The sequence below is a fragment of the Lycium barbarum genome, chromosome 5 (genome assembly GCF_019175385.1).
Source record: "Lycium barbarum isolate Lr01 chromosome 5, ASM1917538v2, whole genome shotgun sequence".
In the NCBI taxonomy this organism is placed as follows: Eukaryota; Viridiplantae; Streptophyta; class Magnoliopsida; order Solanales; family Solanaceae; genus Lycium; species Lycium barbarum.
Window position 1 is genome coordinate 29,164,480 of NC_083341.1, and position 15,525 is coordinate 29,180,004.

The following is a 15,525-nucleotide window of genomic DNA, read 5'->3' on the forward strand; positions in this document are numbered from 1 at the left end:
GTGTATTCAGATTCAGACGTCTTAATCTTAATGAAAATTCGTTAGATCAATTTTCTTCTATAAAATTGTTATTATAGGAAATATTTTAGATGTCATCAATTAATATTGCTATGTACATCTAATAATTTTTAAAAAACTGCCTACTCACGCTCTTTTCCCGCGGAAACCCCCTCTAAGCAAGCCCATAACCGATTAATCTGAAATTTAGTTGGCTGGCCAGAAGGAAAACCACACGCATGCTGAGATACGTAGTGGGCAGAAAATTGCCATGGACGCCATTTGCAACCTCTTCACCATCCCAATTCTCATCCCAATTCCCCCACTTCACCAAACAAGTGTACACGAATTTAGAAACTCCATCATTCGATTCTTCTACATACGCCAATATGCTTCAGAATTGCATAAAGAACAGAGATTTCATCCCAGGAAAGGCACTCCACTGCGACATTTTAAAGAGAGGCGGATGTCTAGACCTATTTGGGCAGAACATTCTGCTTAACTTGTACGTCAAGACTGAGTTATTACATGATGCAGTTCAGCTGTTCGACGAAATGTCTACAAGAAACGTGGTTTCATTTGTTACTTTACTTCAGGTTCATTTGCAGGCTGAGCAATACATTGGAGCTGTTGAATTATTTATTAGATTGCATAGAGAAGGTCATGAGCTGAACCCGTTTGTATTTACAACAATCTTGAAAGTGCTTGTGAGTATGGATGAAGCAGAGATGGGTTGGAGCATTCATGCTTGTATTTATAAGCTTGGACATGACTCTAATCCTTTTGTCAGCACTGCCCTCATTGATGCTTACTCTGTTTCTGGACATGTCGATTTTTCGAGGAGCGTTTTTTATGGCATTATTGACAAGGACATGGTTTCTTGGACAGGCATGGTTACTTGTTATGCAGAAAATGATAAGTTTGAAGAAGCACTGTGTTGCTTCTCCCAAATGAGGCTGGAAGGTTGGATGCCAAACAACTATACATTCGCGAGTGTTATAAAGGCTTGCCTTGGTCTACAGGCCATTGATGTGGGCAAGAGTGTTCACGGATGTGTATTAAAAACTAGGTATGAGATGGATCCTTCTGTTGGTATTTCGTTGCTTGACTTATACTGTAAATCTGGAGATCTGAATGACGCTGCGCGTGTGTTTCAAGATATTCCTGAGCGTGATGTAGTTCATTGGAGTTTTATTATAGCGCGATATTCACAGAGTGACCGCTGTAATGAGGCACTGGAGTTTTTTTCACAAATGAGGAGAGCATTGGCTGCTCCAAATCAGTTTACTTTTGCTAGTGTGCTGCAGGCATGTGCATCTGTGCAAGCTTTAGACCTTGGGATGCAAATCCATTGCTACGTGACAAAGTATGGTCTTGATTCAGATGTGTTTGTTAGAAATGCCCTCATGGATGTGTATGCTAAATGCGGAAAGGTGGAAAATACCGTAGACGTGTTTCTGGAGACTGAAAACAAAAATGAGGTATCATGGAACACTATTATTGTTGGCCATGTACAATGTGGATATGGAGAGAAGGCGCTAGCTTTGTTTGTTGATATGCTTGAAGCTCAAGTACGAGCTTCATCGGTGACGTATTCTTCTCTGCTGCGTGGTTGTGCAACCCTGGCTGCATTGGAGCCAGGTCTTCAAATTCACTCGTTGACTATAAAAACCATTTACGATCAAGATCTTGCTGTTGGAAATGCTTTAGTGGATATGTATGCAAAATGTGGGAGTATTAAGGATGCTCGTTTGGTGTTTGAAACAATGAACGAGCGTGATGTTGTTTCATGGAATGCTATGGTTTCAGCATATGCCATGCATGGTCTTGGGAATGAGGCTCTCAATATCTTTGAGAGAATGCGCAGAACGGATGTCAAGCCTAATCAATTAACATTTCTTGGTGTTCTTTCAGCATGTAGCAATTCAGGATCTTTGAATCAAGGATATGCCTATCTCTCTTTAATGTTGGATGATTATGGTATTGAACCTTGCGTTGAGCATTACACATGCATGGTATCACTTTTGGGGCGCTTAGGTCAGCTCGATAAGGCTGTTAAGTTGATTGAAGACATTCCATTTGAGCCAAGTGTCATGGTATGGCGTGCTTTGCTTGGTGCCTGTGTTCTTCATAATGAAGTTGAGCTTGGTAAAACAGCTGCTCAGCGTGTGCTTGAATTGGAACCACAAGATGATGCGACTTATGTGTTATTATCAAATATGTATGCCACTTCGAAAAGGTGGAATAATGTAGCTTTTGTTCGGAAAAGCATGAAGAAGAAACGACTAAAGAAGGAACCAGGACTTAGTTGGGTTGAAAACCAGGGCAGTGTTCATTATTTTTCTGTTGGTGAGGCTTCACATCCTGATATCAAACTTATACATGGAATGTTGGAATGGTTTAACTTGAAAAGTAAGGGGGGAGGTTACGTTCCTAATTGTGATGTTGTTCTACTTGATGTAGATGATGATGAAAAGACACGCCTCCTGTGGTTACATAGTGAGAGATTAGCTTTAGCATTTGCTTTACTAAGAACGCCACCTGGAAGTCCAATTCGGATTATTAAAAATCTACGAATATGTTTGGACTGTCATGCAGCAATCAAGTTTATATCAACACTTGTGCAGCGAGAAATTGTTATAAGAGATATAAATAGGTTTCACCACTTCCAAAATGGAGCTTGTTCATGTGGTGATTACTGGTAATAAGCCTCAAACTCCTAGGCTGTCTATGTATCTATCTATATGGAACTTGCCTGTTTTGGCCTCTCAAGCATTGATACTGAAGTTGCTCCATCATTGGTCCTCTGTTGGTTCCCATTTCCTTACTCTGGACGTGAAACCTGTGCAGGTAAAGATGAAAGTAGTCTAATCCTTTATAACAGAGGTGTTCCTTAGTAGTAGCCTCCCAATTAGATAAATATTAATTATGCAGACCTTTTTTAGCTACTTCTATACTACATCATGAAATCTTAATATGATTAACACAATTAGAGGAGGCTTCATGTGCAAAATTCTGATAAATTAGTCTGAAATTTTACCAAACTGATGCTGTTAGAGACATTGCTGAAAATTGGCGCAAGTCTATGGATATCGGTAAGAAAAGGACAAAAATGATAAGATTTCTTTTGCATGTCTGCCAGGATGATACAGTGATGTCCAAGAATGACTAAAGAGATTGAGACTAATTGAAGATGCGCTAACTTTGACTAGCATGGAGGTTGATACTGGTAAGATAGTGAAGATATCAGTTCTACTCATCTTAAGAAACTTGCTCTGTTGTGTTAATTTGTGGTTTATAACAGTTAGCTTCCCAGGTTTCAGACAAGCCTGTATTCTTTTAAAATATAGTTTGACCTATAAGTTGACTACTTGCCTTAAGTCTATATGAATTTTACTTTTTTCCAAAAAAAATATTTCCCTCCTTTTTGGCTACCATCCCTCCCAAGGCCCTCTATACTTTTTCTCTTGCGTCATCTATCTTGCCAAGGAGATTTTGACCTGCTTCTTAGCCTTACTCTTTAACCCACCACGTTGTCTCCACCGAAAGAGCTCACAGTTTATCTTCAATACACCCTGTTTAAGCTACTGTTTATTTTGTATTCATTTCATTTTTCTGATTTGTTCTTCTTTGTATCTATAAATATAATGAGCTAAGAACTTATTTCAATGAAAATGGCATGACAGGATTAGATTTATAATTTCATGAATAGACAAGGTTAGTTTGTTACACAAAGTGGAAGAAAGAGTTGAGTTAATTTTCAAGAAGTGCAAAGCTGTCAATAAGGTGATTAAAATAATATTAGGAGCACAAAAGTTAAAAGAAGGATAGTTGGCATGACATTTGAAACCACTACAGAGCTTATGAACAAAACCTTGGGAAGGTATCACAATAACGCTATTGTTTTTTTTAAAAAAAAAATTCCTGCAATAACCCTATTATATACGTGTTTCTTAATTTTGACAATTTATTCCAAGGTTTTTCTTGAATGAAAAGTTTGTGCTGTTATAATAAATATGTACTTTATTTAGTCTTGCTAGTACAAGTCTAATTTAGCAGTCGCTTGCAAAGGTGCGGCTGTTGGTCTGTTATACAGGTCTAATAAACAAATCTTTTGTTCTTGCAACAAAAGAACTGTCGGCCTGTTGGTTATTCTTGGAAGGTCATTTTGAGTAAACTATGAGCAGAGAGCTGCGTTAGTCTTATGAAGCCCATCAATAGTAGCTTGCAGAACTGCATGTCTGGAATTTGGCATATTTATTGAACTATCACAGACAGATCAAGCCAGCTGCATTTTGAATGAATCTACTCCAAGATGACAAACTTAGTCCTGGTTTGAGCTCTTTAAATTTTCAGCTTTAAAAGGACATGTTCTGGATAAATCAAATGACTTTCCCTTACAGATGCAATTATATTATGGAAGCCAAGTATATGGAATTGTTGCATTTCCTGGAGAAGTATTCTACTATTCTTTTCCTCTAAATCTCTCAACTGGTGCAGGTTAATATTTGTCTGGACTCTTAAGCTTTTTCTTCAGGGCTCTTCGACTCTTTCAATCCATGTTATCCACTTAGCAATCCCAGGGATGACTCTTCAATCTTTGCTCTTCCTGTTTCTATTTCCTAGTGACTTCCAGCCCTGTGTCTTGAGAAGCTACTTTTTGCTGATTTCCATACCTGATAACCTATAACTCGAGACAAATTTATCTGATCTCCTCCTTCTCTTCGGGATCGAACATCTTGGGATTCAACAGATTGTAGGTCCGAGTATCCAACATCAATGAGTATCCAACATCAATCTTACAATAATTTTTCACTGATACTTCTACTAGGATAAACTTTTTCCTCTTACCTCTGAGGAGATGCATTCTGATCTTGTATGCCAGCATCTCAAATGTTGAAGTTGGCAATGCCTTAGTTGAGCTATGCGTACTACATTGATTTCATACATTGTTGAGAAACAGAGATATGTTTCCTTTTCTTCAGTAGGCGAATACGGATATATTTGGTATATAGATCATTTGACTGCAGTAGTTTTCATTCAAGTTGAGAAATGTTTCCAATTCTGATATAGTGGGGAAATTGCAGAACAGCATTAATCACGACCTGAATCAGCCCGTTGTGCAATAATTGCACAGGTGGAAAGTGCACGGGTATTATTTTGCATCCCTTATGTACTGTGCATAACTCTTTGGTTTAACATGACATGTGTGGCTGTAAACATTTACGTGTTAAGTAGCTGTATACTTGCCTATTAGTTCTGTTGAAATCTGAATTGAAATGTTCTGTTAGTAGTTCAAAACGAGTGTGCAACTCTCTCCTGTCTGGTTACTTGTTTATGAAAAAGGCAAATGTCCTTATTCTGACTCTGTGATGACTAGCTCTTCTGATGATAAAATGTGCTTGTGTAATCTTTTGAAGCCAAATTATAAGGGCATCTGTGATATAGTCCCTCCTGCATGGTTGCTAGTGTGACAAACTAATTGGTAGTATATAAAATAAATGAAAGTGACTTATCAAAAAATAAATAAATAAAAGGAAGGGTCCGATATCTTATAACTTAAGTTTTTATGTAACTTATATGGTCAACAACAACAACATACCTAGTTGAATCCCATAATGTGCGGTTGGGGAGGGTTAAGTGTACGCAGACCTTACCCCCACCTTGGGTAACTTATATGGTCAAGAAGAACAAAAAAGCTTTTGTATAACTTAAATACTTAATACACACAGTTCAACATGCAAAACAAATAGAGGTTCTAGGTTCACGTCTTACCACCATCCATTATCAATGAATTTGTTATAACCCGTATTTTGTACATTCGGATATTGCAAGATAGTCGTGGTGAGTTGAAAGCAAGACTATTTTCCAAAGTTATTTAATATACAAGTTGCTCATTAGTATGGAAATGTTGAGAAAGGCTAAGAGTAAAAAGGGAAATTCACATGGTGGTTCATGGTAATATTGTGGAAGGCTAGGGGCAAAATGGGAAATGCAAAAAAAAAAAAAAGAGTTCATGAGAAGGCACATGGCCGTGTGGTCCCCAGCCATGGCTTGGCCAATCGCCTCAAGCCATGAGGTGAGGCATGTGTCCATTATGTATAGGCCATGTGTATATATATATATATATATAGGTGGGTGATGACCAAGCAAGATTATTAGTCATCTTTTCCAACTCAAGAAATTTGGAGAAACTTCAAGAAAAAGAAAGAGCCATATTCGGCCATGGCTAGAGGAAAATGATGCCATAGGATTGATCAAGAAAAATAATTTCTTCTAGTATTCCAAGCAATTGGAACGTCCCTAACAACGTGGAGTAGTGGTTGGATCAAACAAAGCATTCATTTGTGCAATTTACCAACCCTAATCAAGTTGAGAAGTGAAAGAGTAAGGATCTTGGAAAAGCCGAGACCTAAGTTCGGATTAGCTTAGGAAGCGGACAAGGTATGTAAGGCCTACCTTTTCTTTCTTTTGGCATGTCCTAGAGCTAAGTAAGTTATGATATGTATCTTGGGGTAACTCTATTCTTGATTCCGAGCTTGTTAATGATTCTTATTTACTTCTTGATATGAGTATACTTAGTATAGTCGAGTCTATTGTACGATTGAATAACAAGCAAAGCATAAAGAGTTCTTGTTTTTTTTAAAAAGAGTTCGGTAAGTAGTAATGTCCCTAACTTTCGTAGACGGTCTCGGATTGTTTTGGAAACGTTCATGGAGGTTTCTATGATGAATAATGTCCATAATTTTTTTATGCTAACTCGGATTGACTTGAAACGTGCTTATGGCTTACTAATGATTTCGAGAACATTAGTTTTGTTCTAAAAGAAACATAAAGTTGATTTCCAAAACCACTCCGAAGGGGGTGCGAGATTTTACTATTTCGTTTCAATTATGATTCATGTTTACACTTCATAGCATCATTTCTTTGTAATGATATTCGTGGATTAAGTTGTGTTGACACCATCATCATTATTATTATGCAGGAAGCGGCATGCCCGAAGGGACCATCATTATTATTATGCCGGACGCAGCATGCCCGAAGGGGCCATCATTATTATTATGCCGCAAGCGGCATGCCCGAAGGGGCCATCATTATTATTATGCCGGAAGCGGCATGCCCGAAGGGGCCATCATTACTATGCCGGAAGCGGCCGTCCGAAGGGACTGTTTTGTTAGCATGTCGGAAGCGGCACGTGTGTTAGATTGCATCATTTACTTAAAGAATGTGTGTTCGCTTGCATTATTTACTTAAGGATTGTTTTGAGACCTCGTGTATACATTTATGCTTCTTCCAGCGAAGACTGCAGGTATTGAGTTTGATTGTGATTTCTTCTCTCCTAAATCAAGCTATGGTTATGATTTGTTACCGCCTTACATACTCAGTACATTGCCCGTACTGGCGTCCCTTTTGCCTGGGGGCCCTGCGTTTCATGCCACGCAGGTGTATACAGATGAGTGGAGGACATTGGCTATAGGATGTTCCCATGCTACCAGCTGGTTTGGCGAGCTCCATCTCAGTTCGGAGTGTTGCCGGGTCAAAGTACTTATGTCATGGTATCTTGTATATGTTAGAGACTTTGCAGACAGTGTCCTGTGGATAGGGCGTCGAGAAGTGCGAATCATTTGTAGATTTTAAAAGAGTATGTATTTTAGACGATTTCAATTGGTTTAAAGTACTCAATTGATTGAAAGTTTTCAAAATCATTATAAAGATAATGATCTCTATGTGAAAAAGTTCCACATTTTAAAAGTTTTTGAAATGACAGGTTTTGATAGAGCGAATGTCTAAGGGTTCGCTCGACTCTGATGAGAGTCGGGTGCCCGTCATGCCCTATCAAGATTAGGGTGTGACAAAGTGGTATCAGAGCAAAGTTGTCCTAGGGGATTGTCTGCAAAGTCGTGTCTAGTTTAGTCTTGTTTATCGGTGTGTTGTGCACCACATCTATAAACAGGAGGCTACGAGACATTAATAGGGTGTCATTCTTTCTTTCATACCTAAGATCGTGCGATAGAGCCCAGTCGTAGGAAATGAAGTCCCTTGTACTAACCTTTGATTTCAGCTAAAGGACGACATCGACAGAAGAAAGCGACCGATGACATTAGCAGTTGCAATGTACAGTGATAAGTAACGGTGCGGAAGAGGCATGTTGGATAAAGTAAGAATATTGAAATATGATTGAAATGTAAGATTGGGGGATGAAAGTGAAGGTGAATGTTGGGGATTGAAAAGACATGATTCCTATGTTTTGATTCCATACATGACATCCATAATATTTTTACCCCTAGAAATGCCAGAAGTCTATAGTTTCTGAAAAATCTTACGATGACTCCGATCCTAGAGAATTTCAAGCCTAAGTTTCTAGATAATTTCATGACGTGTCTGAGCGTGCTATATAACATATGACCTCAGTTTATGTTATGGATCATCCAAAGTAATACATGATAGTGATGATATTTATGGTAGTGATGAAGATCCTTATCATCTAAACGGACCCAGCAAATAAACGAACTCCAAGAATGTGTTACGAGAATGTCTCGGAATCTGTTAAGACTTCGACTTGCTCCAGATCATGTAATGAAGGTCACGCGGAGAGATGGATGCGATTATATCGGCATTAATGCACCGGATTTCATCGAAGTTTCAAGGTTAAGCGTGCTAAGGTGAGAGAAATATTAGGATGGGTGACCCCCTGGGAAGTGTACTAAAAGCCCTATAGATTTAGACATAAGAGACAAATGAGAAGCTAGAGTAGCCTAAGGGAAACTAGAGTATACGGAATGGTTGAAAACCATAAGAGGTCGCGTGGGACGAGGCAGACTAGACCGGTGAAGGGACAGAAAGTGCATCACAACTCTGGAATTAGGATGAGCATGAATAGTGTTTGAAGGTATTCGGTAGGCGAGATGGTAGCAATTATATATACATATATATGAATGCGTATGATATCCCACATGGGATTGTATCGGTGGGCATGTGTGTCCCAGCAACCGGTGCTACGATATGGAAGGCAGCAATCGAGTAAAGGTACCGAAGTTCAAGTGACAGCAAAAATAAATGGTACAAGTGTTATAAAGTAAGCTGATGTTATTTTCACTACAGGTTAAGAATGAAAAGTTCTAATACAACGATATTCGGAAAAGAAAGAGAGTGAGTAAACGGAAGGCAAGGAGATCAAGATGTCGGAAAAGGGTGAAAGGTAAGAAACCTCAGTGAGTGAAGTTCCTGAGAGAAATTACCGGCAAAGCACGAGACTACTTGGGTAAAGATTCAAAGATAGGCACGTGAAAAGGATAAAGTGCGGTAATATGGAACAATTACAGAGAAGAGATGACCTGGGAAGGACAAGGATGATGAGTTGGCGAAGTGGATTAGAAAACCCATGACACGGAATGAGGACTCATGTAAAGACCGAGAAGTTAGATTAAAAAAAAAAATAGGGGAAAAGATAAGGAATAGGCATGAAGGAAAGGACAACTATAAGAGGGACCCTCCCGAAGTATTATAACACCCCATGAGGCCAGTTGAACATTCGAGGACGAATGTTCTAAAGGGGGGAGAATGTTATAACCCGTATTTTGTACATTCGGATATTTCAAGATAGTCGTGGTGAGTTGAGGGCAAGACTATTTTCCAAAGTTATTTAATATACAAGTTGCTCATTAGTATGGAAATGTTGAGAAAGGCTAAGGGTAAAAAGGGAAATTCACAAGGTGGTTTATGGTAATATTGTGGAAGGCTAGGGGTAAAATGGGAAATGCAAAAAAAAAAAAAAAAAGAGTTCATGATAAGGCACATGGCCGTGTGGTCCCCAGCCATGGCTTGGCCAATCGCCTCAAGCCATGAGGTGAGGCATGTGTCCATTATGTGTAGGCTATGTGTATATATATATATATAGGTGGGTGATGACCAAGCAAGATTATTAGTCATCTTTTCCAACTCAAGAAATTTGGAGAAACTTCAAGAAAAAGAAAGAGCCATATTCGGCCATGGCTAGAGGAAAATGATGCCATAGGATTGATCAAGAAAAATAATTTTCTTCTAGTATTCCAAGCAATTGGAACGTCCCTAACAACGTGGAGTAGTGGTTGGATCAAGCAAAGCATTCATTTGTGCAATTTACCAACCCTAATCAAGTTGAGAAGTGAAAGAGTAAGGATCTTGGAAAAGCCGAGACCTAAGTTCGGATTAGCTTAGGAAGCGGACAAGGTATGTAAGGCCTACCCTTTCTTTCTTTTGGCATGTCCTAGAGCTAAGTAAGTTATGATATGTATCTTGGGGTAACTCTATTCTTGATTCCGAGCTTGTTAATGATTCTTATTTACTTCTTGATATGAGTATACTTAGTATAGTCGAGCCTATTGTACGATTGAATAACAAGCAAAACATAAAGAGTTCTTATTTTTTTTAAAAAGAGTTCGGTAAGTAGTAATGTCCCTAACTTTCGTAGACGGTCTCGGATTGTTTTGGAAACGTTCATGGAGGTTTCTATGATGAATAATGTCCATAACTTTTTTATGCTAACTCGGATTGACTTGAAACGTGCTTATGACTTACTAATGATTTCGAGAAAATTAGTTTTGTACTAAAAGAAACATAAAGTTGATTTTCAAAACCACTCCGAAGGGGGTGCGAGATTTTACTATTTCGTTTCAATTATGATTCATGTTTACACTCCATAGCATCATTTCTTTGTAATGATATTCGTGGATTAAGTTGGGTTGACACCATCATCATTATTATTATGCCGGAAGCGACATGCCCGAAGGGGCCATCATTATTATTATGCCGGAAGCGGCATGCCCGAAGGGGCCATCATTATTATTATGCCGGACGCGGCATGCCCGAAGGGGCCATCATTATTATTATGCCGGAAGCGGCATGCCCGAAGGGGCCATCATTATTATTATGCCGGAAGCGGCATGCCCGAAGGGGCCATCATTACTATGCCAGAAGCGGCCGTCCGAAGGGACTGTTTTGTTAGCATGTCGGAAGCGGCACGTGTGTTAGATCGCATCATTTACTTAAAGAATGTGTGTTCGCTTGCATTATTTATTTAAGGATTGTTTTGAGACCTCGTGTATACATTTATGCTTCTTCCAGCGAAGGCTACATGTATTGAGATTGATTGTGATTTCTTCTCTCCTAAATCAAGCTATGGTTATGATTTGTTACCGCCTTACATACTCAGTACAGTGCCCGTACTGACGTCCCTTTTGCCTGGGGCGCTGCGTTTCATGCCACGCAGGTGTATACAGATGAGTGGAAGACATTGGCTATAGGATGTTCCCATGCTACCAACTGGTTTGGCGAGCTCCATCTCAGTTCAGAGTGTTGTCGGGTCAAAGTACTTATGTCATGGTATCTTGTATATGTTAGAGACTTTGCAGACAATGTCATGTGGATAGGGCGTCGAGAAGTGCGAATCATTTGTAGATTTTAAAAGAGTATGTATTTTAGACGATTTCAATTGGTTTAAAGTACTCAATTGATTGAAAGTTTTCAAAATCATTATAAAGATAATGATCTCTATGTGAAAAAGTTCCACGTTTTAAAAGTTTTTGAAATGACAGGTTTTGATAGAGCGAATGTCTAAGGGTTCGCTCGACTCTGATGAGAGTCGGGTGCCCGTCATGCCCTATCAAGATTAGGGTGTGACAAAGTGGTATCAGAGCAAAGTTGTCCTAGGGGATTGTCTGCAAAGTAGTGTCTAGTTTAGTCTTGTTTATCGGTGTGTTGTGCACCACATCTATAAACAGGAGGCTGCGAGACATTAATAGGGTGTCATTCTTTCTTTCATACCTAAGATCTTGCGATAGAGCCCAGTCGTAGGAAATGAAGTCCCTTGTACTAACCTTTGATTTCAGCTAAAGGACGACATCGACAGAAGAAAACGACCGATGACATTAGCAGTTACAATGTACAGTGATAAGTAACGGTGCGGAAGAGGCATGTTGGATTAGGTAAGAATATTGAAATATGATTGAAATGTAAGATTGGGGGATGAAAGTGAAGGTGAATGTTGGGGATTGAAAAGACATGATTCCTATGTTTTGATTCCATACATGACATCCATAATATTTTTACCCCTAGAAATGCCAGAAGTCTATAGTTTCTGAAAAATCTTACGATGACTCCGATCCTAGAGAATTTCAAGCCTAAATTTCTAGATAATTTCATGACGTGTCTGAGCGTGCTATATAACATATGGCCTCAGTTTATGTTATGGATCATCCAAAGTAATACATGATAGTGATGATGTTTATGGTAGTGATGAAGATCCTTATCATCTAAACGGACCCAGCAAATAAACGAACTCCAAGAATGTGTTACGAGAATGTCTCGGAATCTGTTAAGACTTCGACTTGCTCTAGATCATGTAACGAAGGTCACGCGGAGAGGTGGATGCGATTATATCGACATTAATGCACCGGATTTCATCGAAGTTTCAAGGTTAAGCGTGCTAAGGTGAGAGAAATATTAGGATGGGTGACCCCTTGGGAAGTGTACTAAAAGCCCTATAGATTTAGACATAAGAGACAAATGAGAAGCTAGAGTAGCCTAAGGGAAACTAGAGTATACGGAATGGTTGAAAACCATAAGAGGTCGCGTGGGACGAGGCAGACTAGACCGGTGAAGAGACAGAAAGTGCATCACAGCTCTGGAATTAGGATGAGCTTGAATAGTGTTTGAAGGTATTCGGTAGGCGAGATGGTAGAAATTATATATACATATATATGAATGCGTATGATATCCCACATGGGATTGTATCGGTGGGCATGTGTGTCCCAACAACCGGTGCTACGATATGGAAGGCAGCAATCGAGTAAAGGTACCGAAGTTCAAATGACAGCAAAAATAAATGGTACAAGTGTTATAAAGTAAGCTGATGTTATTTTCACTACAGGTTAAGAATGAAAAGTTCTAATACAACGATATTCGGAAAAGAAAGAGAGTGAGTAAACGGAAGGCAAGGAGATCAAGATGTCGGAAAAGGGTGAAAGGTAAGAAACCTCAGTGAGTGAAGTTCCTGAGAGAAATTACCGGCAAAGCACGAGACTACTTGGGTAAAGATTCAAAGATAGGCACGTGAAAAGGATAAAGTGCGGTAATATGGAACAATTACAGAGAAGAGATGACCTGGGAAGGACAAGGATGATGAGTTGGCGAAGTGGATTAGAAAACCCATGACACGGAATGAGGACTCATGTAAAGACCGAGAAGTTAGATTAAAAAAAAAATGGGGGAAAAGATAAGGAATGGGCATGAAGGAAAGGACAACTATAAGAGGGACCCTCCCGAAGTATTATAACACCCCATGAGGCCAGTTGAACATTCGAGGACGAATGTTCTAAAGGGGGGAGAATGTTATAACCCGTATTTTGTACATTCGGATATTTCAAGATAGTCGTGGTGAGTTGAGGGCAAGACTATTTTCCAAAGTTATTTAATATACAAGTTGCTCATTAGTATGGAAATGTTGAGAAAGGCTAAGGGTAAAAAGGGAAATTCACAAGGTGGTTTATGGTAATATTGTGGAAGGCTAGGGGCAAAATGGGAAATGCAAAAAAAAAAAAAAAAGAGTTCATGATAAGGCACATGGCCGTGTGGTCCCCAGCCATGGCTTGGCCAATCGCCTCAAGCCATGAGGTGAGGCATGTGTCCATTATGTGTAGGCCATGTGTATATATATATATAGGTGGGTGATGACCAAGCAAGATTATTAGTCATCTTTTCCAACTTAAGAAATTTGGAGAAACTTCAAGAAAAAGAAAGAGCCATATTCGGCCATGGCTAGAGGAAAATGATGCCATAGGATTGATCAAGAAAAATAATTTTCTTCTAGTATTCCAAGCAATTGGAACGTCCCTAACAACGTGGAGTAGTGGTTGGATCAAGCAAAGCATTCATTTGTGCAATTTACCAACCCTAATCAAGTTGAGAAGTGAAAGAGTAAGGATCTTGGAAAAGCCGAGACCTAAGTTCGGATTAGCTTAGGAAGCGGACAAGGTATGTAAGGCCTACCTTTTCTTTCTTTTGGCATGTCCTAGAGCTAAGAAAGTTATGATATGTATCTTGGGGTAACTCTATTCTTGATTCCGAGCTTGTTAATGATTCTTGTTTACTTCTTGATATGAGTATACTTAGTATAGTCGAGCCTATTGTACGATTGAATAACAAGCAAAACATAAAGAGTTCTTATTTTTTTTAAAAAGAGTTCGGTAAGTAGTAATGTCCCTAACTTTCGTAGACGGTCTCGGATTGTTTTGGAAACGTTCATGGAGGTTTCTATGATGAATAAAGTCCATAACTTTCTTATGCTAACTCGGATTGACTTGAAACGTGCTTATGGCTTACTAATGATTTCGAGAAAATTAGTTTTGTACTAAAAGAAACATAAAGTTGATTTTCAAAACCACTCCGAAGGGGGTGCGAGATTTTACTATTTCGTTTCAATTATGATTCATGTTTACACTCCATAGCATCATTTCTTTGTAATGATATTCGTGGATTAAGTTGGGTTGACACCATCATCATTATTATTATGCCGGAAGCGGCATGCCCGAAGGGGCCATCATTATTATTATGCCGGACGCGGCATGCCCGAAGGGGCCATCATTATTATTATGCCGGAAGCGGCATGCCTGAAAGGGCCATCATTATTATTATGCCGGAAGCGGCATGCCCGAAGCGGTATGCCCGAAGGGGCCATCATTACTATGCCGGAAGCGGCAGTCCGAAGGGACTGTTTTGTTAGCATGTCGGAAGCGGCACGTGTGTTAGATCGCATCATTTACTTAAAGAATGTGTGTTCGCTTGCATTATTTACTTAAGGATTGTTTTGAGACCTCGTGTATACATTTATGCTTCTTCCAGCGAAGACTGCAGGTATTGAGTTTGATTGTGATTTCTTCTCTCCTAAATCAAGCTATGGTTATGATTTGTTACCGCCTTACATACTCAGTACATTGCCCGTAATGACGTCCCTTTTGCCTGGGGGCGCTGCGTTTCATGCCACGCAGGTGTATGCAGATGAGTGGAAGACATTGGCTATAGGATGTTCCCATGCTACCAGCTGGATTGGCGAGCTCCATCTCAGTTCGGAGTGTTGCCGGGTCAAAGTACTTATGTCATGGTATCTTGTATATGTTAGAGACTTTGCAGACAATGTCTTGTGGATAGGGCATCGAGAAGTGCGAATCATTTGTAGATTTTAAAAGAGTATGTATTTTAGACGATTTCAATTGGTTTAAAGTACTCAATTGATTGAAAGTTTTTATAATCATTATAAAGATAATGATCTCTATGTGAAAAAGTTTCACGTTTTAAAAGTTTTTGAAATGACAGGTTTTGATAGTGCGAATGTCTAAGCGTTCGCTCGACTCTGATGAGAGTCGGGTGCCCGTCATGCCCTATCAAGATTAGGGTGTGATAGAATTGCCATGTGTTTGGCCAAAAGATAGAAGCTGCATCACACATGAAAGGTCGTGTCACAGACATAATTAAGTAAATAGAAGTATTCGTCTT

At 39.3% G+C, this 15,525-nt stretch overlaps 1 protein-coding gene across 6 annotated transcripts; it reads left to right on the top strand.

The window, feature by feature from the left end:
* Positions 1–103: 103 nt before the first annotated feature.
* LOC132640786 (putative pentatricopeptide repeat-containing protein At5g13230, mitochondrial) lies at positions 104–7,770 on the top strand. 6 transcript variants are annotated; one of them, XM_060357543.1, is made up of 4 exons: positions 104–2,847; positions 3,140–5,149; positions 6,983–7,306; positions 7,441–7,770. In XM_060357543.1, exon 1 carries the CDS (start codon positions 237–239, stop codon positions 2,700–2,702), a length of 2,466 nt encoding a protein of 821 aa, XP_060213526.1. In that variant the 5' UTR covers positions 104–236; the 3' UTR covers positions 2,703–2,847; positions 3,140–5,149; positions 6,983–7,306; positions 7,441–7,770. The 6 variants fall into 6 exon arrangements, with proteins under 6 accessions (XP_060213526.1, XP_060213527.1, XP_060213528.1 ...); XM_060357544.1 differs by lacking the exon at positions 7,441–7,770 and having other exon boundaries at positions 3,140–3,226; positions 4,069–5,149; positions 6,983–7,341; XM_060357545.1 differs by lacking the exon at positions 7,441–7,770 and having other exon boundaries at positions 3,140–3,226; positions 4,498–5,149; positions 6,983–7,341.
* The last annotated feature ends 7,755 nt before the right edge of the window (positions 7,771–15,525 follow it).

Bases quoted from the DNA above. Each gene is read 5' to 3' on its own strand.
- LOC132640786 (XM_060357543.1), top strand. From the start codon at position 237: ATGCTGAGATACGTAGTGGGCAGAAAATTGCCATGGACGCCATTTGCA.